The following is a 13,753-nucleotide window of genomic DNA, read 5'->3' on the forward strand; positions in this document are numbered from 1 at the left end:
CCCCTTCCCTCCCCCTGAGGGGCCTGAGTGCGCCCCCCCTTCCCTCCCCCTGAGGGGCCTGAATGCGCCCCCCCTTCCCTCCCCCTGAGGGGCCTGAGTGCGCCCCCCCTTCCCTCCCCCTGAGGGGCCTGAGTGCGCCCCCCCTTCCCTCCCCCTGAGGGGCCTGAGTGCGCCCCCCTTCCCTCCCCCGAGGGGCCTGAGTGCGCCCCCCCTTCCCTCCCCCTGAGGGGCCTGAGTGCGCCCCCCCTTCCCTCCCCCTGAGGGGCCTGAGTGCGCCCCCCCTTCCCTCCCCCTGAGGGGCCTGAGTGCGCCCCCCTTCCCTCCCCCTGAGGGGCCTGAGTGCGCCCCCCCCTTCCCTCCCCCTGAGGGGCCTGAATGCGCCCCCCCTTCCCTCCCCCTGAGGGGCCTGAGTGCGCCCCCCCTTCCCTCCCCCTGAGGGGCCTGAGTGCGCCCCCCCTTCCCTCCCCCTGAGGGGCCTGAGTGCGCCCCCCCTTCCCTCCCCCTGAGGGGCCTGAGTGCGCCCCCCCTTCCCTCCCCCTGAGGGGCCTGAGTGCGCCCCCCCTTCCCTCCCCCTGAGGGGCCTGAGTGCGCCCCCCCTTCCCTCCCCCTGAGGGGCCTGAGTGCGCCCCCCCTTCCCTCCCCCTGAGGGGCCTGAGTGCGCCCCCCCTTCCCTCCCCCTGAGGGGCCTGAGTGCGCCCCCCCTTCCCTCCCCCTGAGGGGCCTGAGTGCGCCCCCCCTTCCCTCCCCCTGAGGGGCCTGAGTGCGCCCCCCCTTCCCTCCCCCTGAGGGGCCTGAGTGCGCCCCCCCCTTCCCTCCCCCTGAGGGGCCTGAATGCGCCCCCCCTTCCCTCCCCCTGAGGGGCCTGAGTGCGCCCCCCCTTCCCTCCCCCTGAGGGGCCTGAGTGCGCCCCCCCTTCCCTCCCCCTGAGGGGCCTGAGTGCGCCCCCCCTTCCCTCCCCCTGAGGGGCCTGAGTGCGCCCCCCCTTCCCTCCCCCTGAGGGGCCTGAGTGCGCCCCCCCTTCCCTCCCCCTGAGGGGCCTGAGTGCGCCCCCCCTTCCCTCCCCCTGAGGGGCCTGAGTGCGCCCCCCCTTCCCTCCCCTTGAGGGGCCTGAGTGCGCCCCCCCTTCCCTCCCCCTGAGGGGCCTGAATGCGCCCCCCCTTCCCTCCCCCTGAGGGGCCTGAGTGCGCCCCCCCTTCCCTCCCCCTGAGGGGCCTGAGTGCGCCCCCCCTTCCCTCCCCCTGAGGGGCCTGAGTGCGCCCCCCCTTCCCTCCCCCTGAGGGGCCTGAGTGCGCCCCCCCTTCCCTCCCCCTGAGGGGCCTGAATGCGCCCCCCCTTCCCTCCCCCTGAGGGGCCTGAGTGCGCCCCCCCTTCCCTCCCCCTGAGGGGCCTGAGTGCGCCCCCCCTTCCCTCCCCCTGAGGGGCCTGAATGCGCCCCCCCTTCCCTCCCCCTGAGGGGCCTGAATGCGCCCCCCCTTCCCTCCCCCTGAGGGGCCTGAATGCGCCCCCCCTTCCCTCCCCCTGAGGGGCCTGAATGCGCCCCCCCTTCCCTCCCCCTGAGGGGCCTGAATGCGCCCCCCCCTCCGGGCCTCCCGCAGCCTCTGGAGGAGGGAAGCATCCCATATTGGAGGAATATTCATATTAAAATACAATATTTTTATGCAAGCCGCGCCCAGAGTGGGCGGGGTAGAAATAATAAATTACTCTTTAGGATGATGATGATGCAGAATCATGGACAAGAATAAGGACTTTATCATTTCTACCTCGGGCCGCGTGCACTTCCTAGATCAGGCATAGGCAAACTCCGGCCCTCCAGATCTTTGGCATCATAGCTGTCAACTTACAGGTTTGAAAATAAGGGATCAGCAGCCAAAATAAGGGATTTGGGCTTAGCTTATACAGAAATCCGGCACTGGTGGAGCCAGGCTGCTTTTGCTGCCACTGACTGTGTTTCGCAGGGGGTTGGACTAGATGGTCCTAAGGGTCTACCACTCCGACCAAAGAAGAATGGCGACAAAACTGATGAACGACGTCGAGATGGCAAAGCTTCCAGGCAGAATTAGAAACCTGGAAGAGGACCTCTTTAATAAAGAATGGGGAAAGTTTATAATTTAGTTGAAAAGCTATTGTAAAGAGTTACATACGTTGGTAGGATTGACAGAAAACTTGTAGTAAAAATTTGAACTATGGATGGACAAATGATTTATAAAAATAGAGTTAGGAAAGGGGTGCAGAGGGGGAAATCACTACATTAAGATGCTGCACTGGTTGGAGGGGATGCTAAGCAGCACGTCGGGGCTGCCGTCATCCTGGCGCAAGGAGTTCCATCAGCCCTTCCCCTCCCGAGAGGGGGGGGAGGGAGAGAGACTCTTGCCCACGCCACCCACAAGCCCGGCATGAGGCAGTTGCGGTGCCACCGCGGCCGCTGAAGCAACACCCTTCTGCATCCCTCCCCATCCCCTCCTCCCTCAGGCCACCTCCTTAGCTGCTGCTGCTGCCACCTCCGGCTTCCCCTGGCAGCGCGGCAGAAGTCTCGCAAGAGAGGGGCTGCCTGCCCACCTGCTGCTGCGCACACTCTCTCTCATGGCGGAGGACCCCAAGCCGGGCAAGCATGAAATCCGGGAAATTTAAAGGACATCATCAATAAGGGACAGCAGTGGGACACGGCACTGGGATAAGGGAGTTTCCTGCCAAATAAGGGATGGCTGACAGCTATGTTTGGGACTACAGTTTCCATCATCCCTGACCACTGGACCTGTAAGCTAGGGATGATGGGAATTGTAGTCTGGAGTTTGCCTATGCCTGTCCTATATGAAGGCAGGGTGTTTTTTGCTGCTGTTCTTACGTTATGCATTTTGTGCTTTTACGGTGGAAACCTCCCTGTGGTCTTTGGACGAAGGGCGGCATATAAATTTAACGAATGACCATGATAGAGCCATAGAACTGAGGAGTTGGAAGGGGCCCCTGGGGGTGCTCCCAGCCACAACAGCGGATGCCTTCCGTCTATATAATAATAATAATAATAATAATAATAATAATAATAATAATAAGTAATAATAATAATTTATTATTCCCAGCATCGGCGTGCCTGCTTTCCTCACACCTCTGCAGCAAGGAAGCAGCTGGTCCCAAGTTGCAGTGACATCTTCTTTATTTAGCCAATGCACGATTGAAAGGAACTTTCTGTGTTTCAGTGGCCATTGAATCGGGAGTTTTATAAAGACTTTAATCTCGCTGTCATGTTCCTGTAGCAGCAAAAGCACTTGGCTGTGTTTTCCTCATGTCCGCCAGCTACATGAGGGCCACGTAGTAGCTTACCTCATTCCTTTCTGCTTAGGACCTAACAATTGAACTGCTGTGTTATGATGTAGGTTTCAGTATTGGTTAGGTACTGTACCTTAACCACGATGTACGTAGACGATAACATAGGATGATCACTTGCGTGCTTCTCCATACACATAAGTTGCTGATCGCAGGATTTCACAGAGACTTGGGTGAGGACTCTGAAACCTGTGATCTGTGCTCATGTGAAGGATGCTGAGGAGACCCTCAGCAGAGAGAGCAATTTCCACAATCCCACGTAGTTATGTGTTGGTGCAGCAAGCCTTGCCCTTTGCTCCGTTCCCAATACTCCCTCCCCCCCCCCCCCCGCCTTGCAACCTGCTACTGAAAATCTTGTGCTACTTTTTGGGAGTCAGCAGCTGGTGGTTCAGGGACAGCTGGGGGGGGGTGCTCAGAAGAATGGGATGCTGATGTGCAGAGTCTGTTTTGAGTAGTTCTGCGGGTGGGAGATTAGAATCTTGATTAAGGCTGGAACAGCGTTGCACGTGCAAATAAGTTCTTTGTCTTCTCCTTCAGCGTTGTCTGTCAACACCTAGCAAATGGGACCTATGGAGTCAGAGGGAAGTCGCCGCTGCAGAAACTGCATCTCGTTTCCCGGAGTATTCATCATTCCCGCCACCCTCTTTCCAGATTTCAAAGGCTGCCGTTACGGATCTCAGTGCAGCCGTTCTCTGCTCTTAATCACCTTCCCTTGCGCAGCAGCAAACTCCTCCTTGTAAAGCATGGATCCCAACCCCACAGGACCTTTTGGCTAGCCAGAGTGGCTTCCAGGCTTCTAAAGCTTCGCTATCTCGTCTTAGGATCTGCTGTGGGCGGTGGCTACACAGCCAAAAAGGTACTTAGCTCTGGAGTAGTGACTGGTCTGTGCCATCCGTACGGTGTGTTGGCACAGTGACTCTAGACTCATTGTCTGAAGAACTAAAGGTTTGGGGATGGACAGTACACAGTTGTTGATCTAAGGCACGGAGGTTGCTTCATGGAAAGTAAGATCAGCCACCTTAGTGACAGACTCTGGCAGGATTTTTTAAAGTGCCTTCAGGGAGTGCCTTTGTCACAGGTGCAGTTGAGCAGTTCGGCTCAGTTGCTGACAGCCGTGCAAGAACCCTTGGACTGTCAAGGGAAGTTGCCTGTGGTTGAGTAACAGTGGAACCCTTGGCCAGGTTGGAACCCCAAGATTGGCCCTGATCTAGGAAGTGGGTTGTCATCTTGCTAACAAAGTCTTATGCAAATGGTGCAAAAGGACAATGAAAGAGTTACCAAATTCCTAGCTGATATTCCTTCAGATCCGTGAGTGGAATAGGGTTGCTTTTCAGTGTGGGAAAGCCCCAGCCTTTACTCCAACCCTCATCAAATTTATGCCAGCCCCTTTCTTTTCCTGGGGGCTCTCCTTGCTCCAGGCCTCTAGATCAGTGTTTCCCAAACTTGGGTTGCCAGCTGTTTTTTGGACTACAACTCCCATCATCTCTAGCTAGCAGGAGCAGTGGTCAGGGATGTTGGGAATTGTAGTTCAGAAACAGCTGGAGACCTAAGTTTACCCTTTCTTCCCTTTCCTGCATGTGAAGCATCGGTAGAAGTGGAGAAATCCTCTGGAGTGTTGCTGCTACTTTCTGGAAGGAGAAGCCCCCTTGCCTCCTGCTCCAAGCTGTAGTGGCATCTCCTAGTTTGAGATGAGCTGCAAGGAGCAACTTGGTTTTGATGGTGGTGGAATCATGAAAGATGTGCAGAGGTTGAAGTTGGAAAGGAGGAAGTTTTTTATTCTCTCTCCCAATTATACTCCCTGAAACAGACAAAGCTCAGGATTAAAGCAGCTGGATAAGCCGATTATGGTTCTTATCCCCAGGTGGTTATTGTGGCTGATGAGATGATTTGCAAATTACAGGAGGGCAAAGATCTTTCGAGGGCTATGAGCTGTCCTATTCTACTTGTGCGTCTGCCTCACTGTGCCGTCAGGGCTCTTTCACCTATGAATTCTAGCTGCCTGTATTATGTTTCTTCTGCAACACAGCTCATAGTTACTCACAGCAGTACCAAAGCACTGGAAATCTAGCATTTCTGTTAGCAAAACAATATGGTTGTATTATGCACATTAACTTATCAGTAAAGCAAACACACTCCAATCTACAATTATTAGCAGTTCAAACACACAGTAATTTGCAAAGTAGATTATTGGGGAGAGCTGCTGAGCAGAGAGAACCCCTCTGGGAAGGAGATTCCTCACCAGGGGCAAAAAGGCACAGCTTGGTTTGACTGGTTTTCTTCTCACAAGGAGCAGATGGATGTCTACCCAAAGGCTGGCAACCTCTAGGCAGCTGCTGCTGCTGCTGCTATAGTTTCAACCGCGAGAAAGGCAGGGCCAGCCAGGTGGTCTTACTCAGCCTTAGGTGAGGAGGAGGAGAAGCACTGATCATATGGAGCTCAGTGATAAGCTAGTCAGCGAAACAGAGGTGGAGCCTGTGAGATCAGCGCCCGCCTGGGGCTCTTCGTTGGCCCTTGTCCTGATCAAAGGCATCTCCTGTCCAATTTGCATGTGAAGTTCCCAGACTCAAAGGGCAACTTGAAAAAGGACCTGGTGCTGACAAATTACTTTTTAAAAACATAAATGCAACCCATTGATTTGGATACATATGACAAGGCAGGGTATTCTGACTAAACATTAGGGAGAACATTCTGTTTGGGATGGACTCTCTTGGAAGGTGGTGGGTTCACCTTCCTTGGAGGTTTTCAAGCAGAGCTTGGGTGGCCATCTGTCAGGGATGCTTCAGTTGAGATTCCTGCATTGCAGGGGGTGGGACTAGATGACCGCCAGGGTCCCATTCCAATTCTGTTATTCAGTCAGAAGGCTGGAGGAAGGAATAGTCTTGTACCCTGCAGACTTGCAGTTTTGTTCTAGTCATCGTAGTAGCTAATGCAAAAGTTTATTGATGTTTTTCTCACTTCTCATTTAGACATATGACCAATGGAAGGAGATGGTGCCTGATCTCACCGAGTACAAGTGGATTATTCCTGACTTCATATGGGAACTTGATGAATACGTTGACTTCGGTTGGTGCCGGCTTTTCATTTTTCCTCTAATGCCAAGTTGTTGCGGAGCTTTGATAATCGTTTATACAGAGGGACAGGCATTATTCCTTTCTTCTGGGGATTTAAAAAAAATACATTTCAGAAATCAAAACGTTTTTATTGCATGATATTCCCTGATATTATTTATTTTACTCTCTCCAAATCTCTGTGTGGCTCATACTAAAGGATATACTCCAGCAGTAAAACAATGAAATCCCATCCAATTAAAAAAAATATTGTTTTTGTGTACCACTTTGCGGGGGTTTTTAACAATCAAGTGGTGTATTGTTAAATAGTACAAAAGCATGGATGGCTTTTCAAGAGTGCAGCTGAGGGTGGGGGGAGGCCATAACAAAAGCAGATTGAGATAACAGATGACCGTTTGGTTTGGAGCCTTGGCCTGGCATGGGAGGTGGGCTCCTTCTTGCTGGACTGGGAGTAGCACCATTGTATTAAGGCAAATCTTTAAAAATGTAGTAGAAACACTGACAATTGGGAAACACTGGCCTGCAAGCGCTCCAGTTGGAGAACAGCCTTGACCAAAGGTGTCATGGGCTTTGAAGACACTCAAACTCAGTACATAAGGAAGAAACGTGCTAAGAGGAAGGTACACTTGGCAAACCCTCACCGTGATCAACTCCTGCCCGGAAACCAATGTCCCCCCCTGTGGAAGGATGTGTGGATCCAGAATTGGCCTCCACAGTCACTTACGGACTCACTGTTAAAACCATGTTTATGGGAGACAATCTGACTCGGCTACGAGGGATTGAAGAAGAAGAAGAAGAAGAAGAAGAAGAAGAAGACGACAACATTGCTATAAACGCTTCCTAGGCTCTGGTATCAGAGTCATGGAGTCAGCCTTTGCAGCAGAGCTGGACCTGCCTTAACTGTAGCACAGAACTGGTTCCCTTAAAATGTTTGCAGTGCTGGCCCAGGAGAATTTATACTTACCAGCCTGAGAGACTTCCTCCTCCTCTTCCTGATGGCTCGTTGCTTGCAGCCAGCTTCCTGCTGGTCTCCCCAGGTTCTTGCCGCCCTCCTGCTCTGAAGCAGTTTGCCAGGAAACCAGAGTTTCCCCAGAAGTTAACACCTTGCTCCCAGGGTTCTGGGGTTTCAGCCTACTGTGTCACTGATAAGCATGTTTTCTGTTTTGCACAAGAAGTATAAGGAGCAGAAATTTCTGATTCACTGCCATCTGCTTAGAAACAAGGCCATCCTTGCTGGTGCAGGGGCCAGGCTAAGTCTGTAACTCCTTCAGGAACAAGATAATTCTTCCAGCTCTGTTGGCACGGTTCTTATATTTGGGTCCCAGGAGGTCTGGGTTCAACAGTGTAGCCCCTCTGAAGCCAACACCATCTCTCAGCTACAGTTTCTCATTCATAAAACGAGTTGCACAGGATACGTTAAAAATAGTGAGGTGCTTCCGTCTGAATTGTTATATCTCAAAGCTGACTGGGCCCCATTAAAGGTTGATAGGATTCTGACTTCTGTATGTGTTCAGAGGACTTCCTGTATCTCGGGAAGGTATGGTGTTTCATTTATGAAACACGTTTAGAAATCTTCTGCTGTAGAGCTTGCCAAAGTATATAAATAGCCATTAAGAAATTCTGAACATAACTGTCCAGGTTAAAGCTAGTAATAATTTAATAATAATAATTTATATTTATACCCTGCCCATCTGGCCGGGTTTCCCTAGCCACTCCCCAGCTAGGGAAATGGCAGGCTGTTCTTTTTACCTAAAACAACCCCAAGGGGGGCTAACTTTCCCTTTGCTTTTCCTAGAAAAACTTACAAAAGCTCTTCCTGATTCAGAAGACCTCGCTAAGCTGCTGCCTGATTTCGACAAGATTGGAGAGAGCCTCAGATCACTGTCGGGTTTCCTCACACCTGGTAAGGGAATTTTTCATCTGGTTGAGTTATACAAGCCTGCCCTTTCTGGTGACTTAAGCAGTGTTGGCCTGAATGCTTGCTTTGCAGTGCCCAGTTCCTCCCCCCGGGCGGTTTGGGCATTTATGCAAACGTGAGCATCTGAACATATTGCCATGCATGGGCAAAGGGCTCCTCTGGTTTAGTGGTGGCTGCTGGACATTTTCAGGGCCCTGCAGTCCTCCCTCCTTCCTCCGAGATTATCACATCTGCAGCAGCCGTTTCCATGGTACTGAGCCTTTGCTAATGCTTAAGAGGGCCCTGCCTCTGTCACCAGCACCTTCTTGGTTTAGGGACTTGGAGGCTTCTGCCGTTGTGGGGCTACAACTTGCCAGGAAGCGGGCAGCGGCCTCTCTCTGCCTCCTTTCATCAGTATTTGCCCTCCCTGAGCAGATTGCTCTTTGCCCAGAGAGTGGGATGAATGTCAGGGACGTACTTGGAAACTAATGACAAGTAGATGAGATCCTCCTATGTGCTTTTAGATTTTTTTTAGAAAAAAGTCTATTGTAATTTTCACTTCATTGTGAATCATTCTCAACCCACCTGCCTGTAGATAAATTTATTGCCATTGTCCATATATACACAGTATACACAACAACGAAAATCAAACACCCAAGACCGGATTCACATACACATTTGCACGTATCTCCAACACTCTCATCCTATTCAGACATAATCTATTAAAACATACATAATCCAGAATATAACACAACCTATTAGAAGCATAGCATAACCTAAAACCTATCTCATTCCTTACTACTCACTGCTTGCTATTTCTTACAACTGGCCCTGAGATCATTATTTAGTATCCGTTGGCCTGCCACGTTTGGTAAGTTTGCCATTCTGTCTGTCTGGCCCTCGCAGTGTCTGAGACGGAAACGTCTCACATTTGCTTTGCCATTTGTTTGTATTTATAATTTTTATTTCCCCTTTTTTTGCTGGTTTTCCACAGGTTACAATTTGATTAGTGAAGTCATAGGAGCTTCTGATCTACTTCTGTTATTAGGTGTGTAAAAAGCACTTTTTTTACCTGCCCCTTAACATTCCTCCCCATCTAAAAAAAAGCTAAATGCAATGCAAAGGGGGGAAAACCTGGCAAGTGTAGAAGGGCGTTTCGTCAGTTACAATGGGATACTTTTAAGTTTTATGATTTGAGAATGCCGTGAAGCTGGTCTGCTAGGTAATATGGCTGCTTTTCATAATAGTTCTGTTTTTCAACTTGTGCAAACAGTTCCTGAGGGAGAGCGGAAGATCAGTGCTTCATGTGCACCCTTCCTTTTAAAACTTTCAGTTGTTTGCATAAAGGAAAACCTTTTGCTGCATCCATTGACAGACTGGCAGTCCCTTCCCCTGCCACAGTGAGGAGCATGTCTGACACCCCCCCACCCGCCTGCCTTCCTGAATGTTGAGCACGTCACACTAGCCTGGCAGTGAATTCCTGCTCCATCAGCAGAGATACTTCCTGTGAATATAGCTGAGGGTGACTGCAGTGACCTCTGTGTTCTCTCTGTTGTACTGCATTTTCACTTCCCCCAGCAAACAAGCAAGCCTTGCTTTAGATCATGTGTAGGCAAACTAAGGCCCGGGGGCCGGATCCGGCCCAGTCGCCTTCTAAATCCGGCCCACGGATGGTCCGGGAATCAGCATGTTTCTACATGAGTAGAATGTGTCCTTTAATTTAAAATGCATCTCTGGGTTATTTGTGGGGCCTGCCTGGTGTTTTTACATGAGTAGAATGTGTCCTTTCATTTAAAATGCACCTCTGGGTTATTTGTGGGGCATAGGAATTCGTTCATCCCCCCCCCCCAATATAGTCCAGCCCCCCACAAGGTCTGAGGGACAGTGGACCGACCCACGGCTGAAAAGGTTTGCTGACCCCTGCTTTAGATCTCTCCATGTGTGTATGGGGGGGGGGGCAGATTCTTGTGTACCAGGGAGAGAAAGAACAGACTTGCATTAAGAGCCTTTGTTCTTCTTGTGACATGTGCCACGTGATGTGAGTCCTTCCTCTTTCTTCTCAGGTTCTCCCGGGGACACGGCTTTCCGAGCTACGGAACAGGGATGTGAAGCTGAGAAACAATACAAGAAGGTAAGCTTGGAAGGAGAACTGCTCACCTCTGTGGCAAACAAGCGTAAGGAAATTGCAGGCCAGGGGTAGGAAATATGTAGCTGGACTGCAGCTCCTATCTCCACCCCGACACCATTGGCCGTGTGGCCGCTGACCCTGACGGAAGTCAAAGTCCAGCAGCTTCTGCAGGCCAACGCATTAGTCAAGTCAGAAATCAGTGGGACGCGTCTGCTTTGAAAACTCGGGCCTGGGCAGACTTGGTGTATGGAGCAATTTCCAACCTTCAGTGTTTAAACCAAGACTTCCCACGTTGTCAAAAGGAGTCTCCCGGAGTTAAGAGAACTACTGCTTTAAATTTCTAGCTAGTCATGTGCAGCCCAACCAGAAGTGCATTGACTTGTGTGTCTCATTTTCTAACGTGCTCCATTCTCAGGTTGATAGCCATCTTTTAGAAACACAACAATAAAACTGGCAAGGTGAAATGCCCAACTAAAATACTAAGCATTGTGGATGCACCAAAATTAATCCCCACCTGCTTTACCCGTGTTATTAAATGCTGGCCAATGCAGTGCGGATCTTTCAGCACTCCTAGAAAATGCTCAAGCTCAGGCAAGCTTCCAAAGGGAGCGATCTTTGCTGTTTGGCCTTGCCGCCTAGGTGGAGTCACAGGGATGGCCTTGCTTGCCAGTCTTCATTATCCCAGTGGCATGGAGTGAGAGAGGCAAGACTCAAGCAGTTTCAGCATGAACAGGTTCCAGCAGCAACTTGAGCCCTGATACAATCATACGGTGAGGCCTGCTAGATCAGACCAAAGGCTCATCCAGTCCAGATTTCTTTTCTTGCAGCAGCCAAGCAGATGCTTATGGGAAGCCTGCAAGCAAAACATTAGTGCAGTAGCCCTCTCGTAATTGAGGCTCCCAGGCAGTAACTGTGTGGTTTAGGATAGGCTGGGGGGCTGGGACTGGCCCAAGGTCACCCAGTGAACCTCACGGCTGAGGAGGGATTTGAACCACCCTGCTCTCCCATGTCCTGGTCCAGCACTCTAACCACTGCACCCCGTGGCCTAGACCCTGGGAGGGTGAGCGTGGCTGTTTCCACTCTTCATCAAGGCCTGTTAATGTGGAGTAGCCTGTTTGTTTCCGCATCATCCTCTCTCGTCAAATTAGCAAATAGCCCAAATACCTTTTACTTAGTTCTGGGGTTGGGGGTTGCCTTGGTTACCGTTTCCCCACAGTGTCTTAGCACTGAGCTGTCGGGGCAAGAGGTACTCTGTAGGAAAAGCAGGAGCGATGTGACTCTAGTGTGTGTGCCGTTATGCAATACTTTTGGAAGGCAAAAGAAGCCAGCCCATCTGCAGGCAGGCAGGCAAGCAAGCACACACGAAACCCGCACACGCCTTTTTGCAGGCTGCCTCTGCTGATATTCTGTGTGCCTGTGAGGAAGAGCAGGCCTGCTTTTGCTGATGAGACTTGGTTGCTGTGATGTTGGATTTTTAGTTGCTCTCTATTCATTCATGGGCATATGTATATTGGTCTTTTTATCTGGATTTTGTTTAGTTTTCGTAAGCTACTCTGAAGACCTTTTTAATGAAAATTTATCTATACATTTTCCTGGCATTGGGATCTTAAAATGGCCAAGGAGATGGGTTACGCAAGCAACGTTAGTCAGTCGGAAAGGCTGCTTAGAAGAATTTGCTCTGGCACAGCAGTCCACCAGAGAGTCAAATTTTCCATAAATTCAAGTGATGTGTCCAAGTGGCAGTACCAGCAAGAGGAGAGAGCAAAAATCCCTCTTGAGTTTCTACAGTCTCTTATGAAACAAGGCTACCTGCACAGATCCATGCGCAGGAAGAGCCGTGCAGCTGCGGGATTAGGCCAGAGGGGGCCCATCTAGTCCACCCTCCTGTTCTCATAGTGCCATCCAGGTGTCCAGGGCAGGATCCCCCAAGCAGGACCCGAGGGCAGCAGCAACGCCCTTGTGATTCCCAGCAAGTGCCATTTAGAGCTGGGCAGCCTCCAGTATTAGAGATAGTAAACAGTCATCGCAACTACTTGCCTTATCCAAGTAGTTGAGTAAAAGGTAAAAGTAAAGGGACCCCTGACCATTAGGTCCAGTCGTGACCGACTCTGGGGTTGCGGCACTCATCTTGCTTTGTTGGCCGAGGGAGCCAGCGTACAGCTTCCGAGTCATGTGGCCAGCATGACTAAGCCACTTCTGGCGAACCAGAGCAGCGCACGGAAACCTTCCCGCCGGAGCCGTACCTATTGATGTGCACTTTGATGTGCTTTCAAACTGCTAGGGACCGAGCAACGGAAGCTCACCCCGTCGCAGGGATTCAAACTACCAACCTTCTGATCGGCAAGTCCTAGGCTCCATGGTTTAACCCACAGCACCACCCACGTCCCTCAGTAGTTGAGTAGAGACCCTTAAATTTGCTGCTAGAGAGATTGTGGAGACGTTTTCTTCTTTCCAAGGCGAAGGGAAATGCCGAGTGCTTCCTAGGGAAACTAAACTGTGTTTCATCCGGGTGGGAATGGCTGGGTCAGAGCATCACATCAAGGATCATCTCACCAAACCCCCTGGAATGCAGGAATCGCAGTCCCAAGGGCACACCTACCTCCTTCTGGATTGTACTCCTGATCTGTGTGGGAAACTGCATTTGGGTTTGTGTTCCAAAATGATCACTCTTTGCCTTCTCTTTGGCCCTGCAGCTAAAATAAGGCCACCAGTGCTTTGAAAGGCCTGAGAGATGGTGTCGCGTGGCCAAGAAGCTGTGCCGGTTTTCATTCTACCTTTTCGTAGCCCCCCCCCTTGCTTTTTTTCTTAGAAATTGTTTATTTGTTCCTGTGGCATCACCAGTTTTTCACAGGTGAAACTGCATCATTTTTGTCTACGCACTACAACTGTTTGCAGGGGTCAACTGTTGTAGTTTCCCAGTTTTCAGGAGAGCCTGATACTTTCCACTACAGAAGCAGAGAAAGTCAGGGAGAAATTTAGAAGAAGCCTTGAGCAAGCATCAATTCCTCCTGGAACCATAGAAGTCTCTCACTAGTGTGATGCTTGCAGCAAACTTAAGCATTGTGGGAATTTTCAGGAGTGGCCAATAGGCTGGCAAAGACCTCCTGCAAGCTTATGAAGATTAAAAGCGTTCTTTCCAAAACAAATTTGAGCTGGACTCTGAGATGCCACATATGGCTGTAGGCAGTTGATATACGGCTTAAAAAAGAATAGCACATTCACCTCAAGTGAACGCTTGCCTGGGTCTGTCCTGCCGCATGATCCCCAGCACTTCCCTTGGCATCTTACGAAGGCTGCTTAACTGACCTGCGTCCTTTGAACAAACCCGCAGCCTTGACTCTG

The 13,753-nt window shown here is 50.9% G+C and overlaps 1 protein-coding gene across 5 annotated transcripts in view; it reads left to right on the top strand.

The window, feature by feature from the left end:
• OPA1 (OPA1 mitochondrial dynamin like GTPase) overlaps positions 1 to 13,753 on the top strand; it is a 58,303-nt gene that overhangs the window by 921 nt on the left and 43,629 nt on the right. For 3 of the 5 annotated variants that reach the window (XM_081862207.1, XM_081862206.1, XM_081862209.1), the window contains exons 2-6: positions 3,856 to 4,174; positions 6,285 to 6,381; positions 8,182 to 8,289; positions 9,278 to 9,331; positions 10,347 to 10,414. In XM_081862207.1, the coding sequence (XP_081718333.1) occupies positions 3,856 to 4,174; positions 6,285 to 6,381; positions 8,182 to 8,289; positions 9,278 to 9,331; positions 10,347 to 10,414 (646 nt within the window). The remainder of the gene's footprint in view (positions 1 to 3,855; positions 4,175 to 6,284; positions 6,382 to 8,181; positions 8,290 to 9,277; positions 9,332 to 10,346; positions 10,415 to 13,753) is intronic. The other 2 variants (XM_081862208.1, XM_081862210.1) reach the window with 1 other exon arrangement.

Source organism: Podarcis erhardii (genome assembly GCF_964252035.2).
Source record: "Podarcis erhardii genome assembly, chromosome: 5".
Lineage (NCBI taxonomy): Eukaryota > Metazoa > Chordata > Lepidosauria > Squamata > Lacertidae > Podarcis > Podarcis erhardii.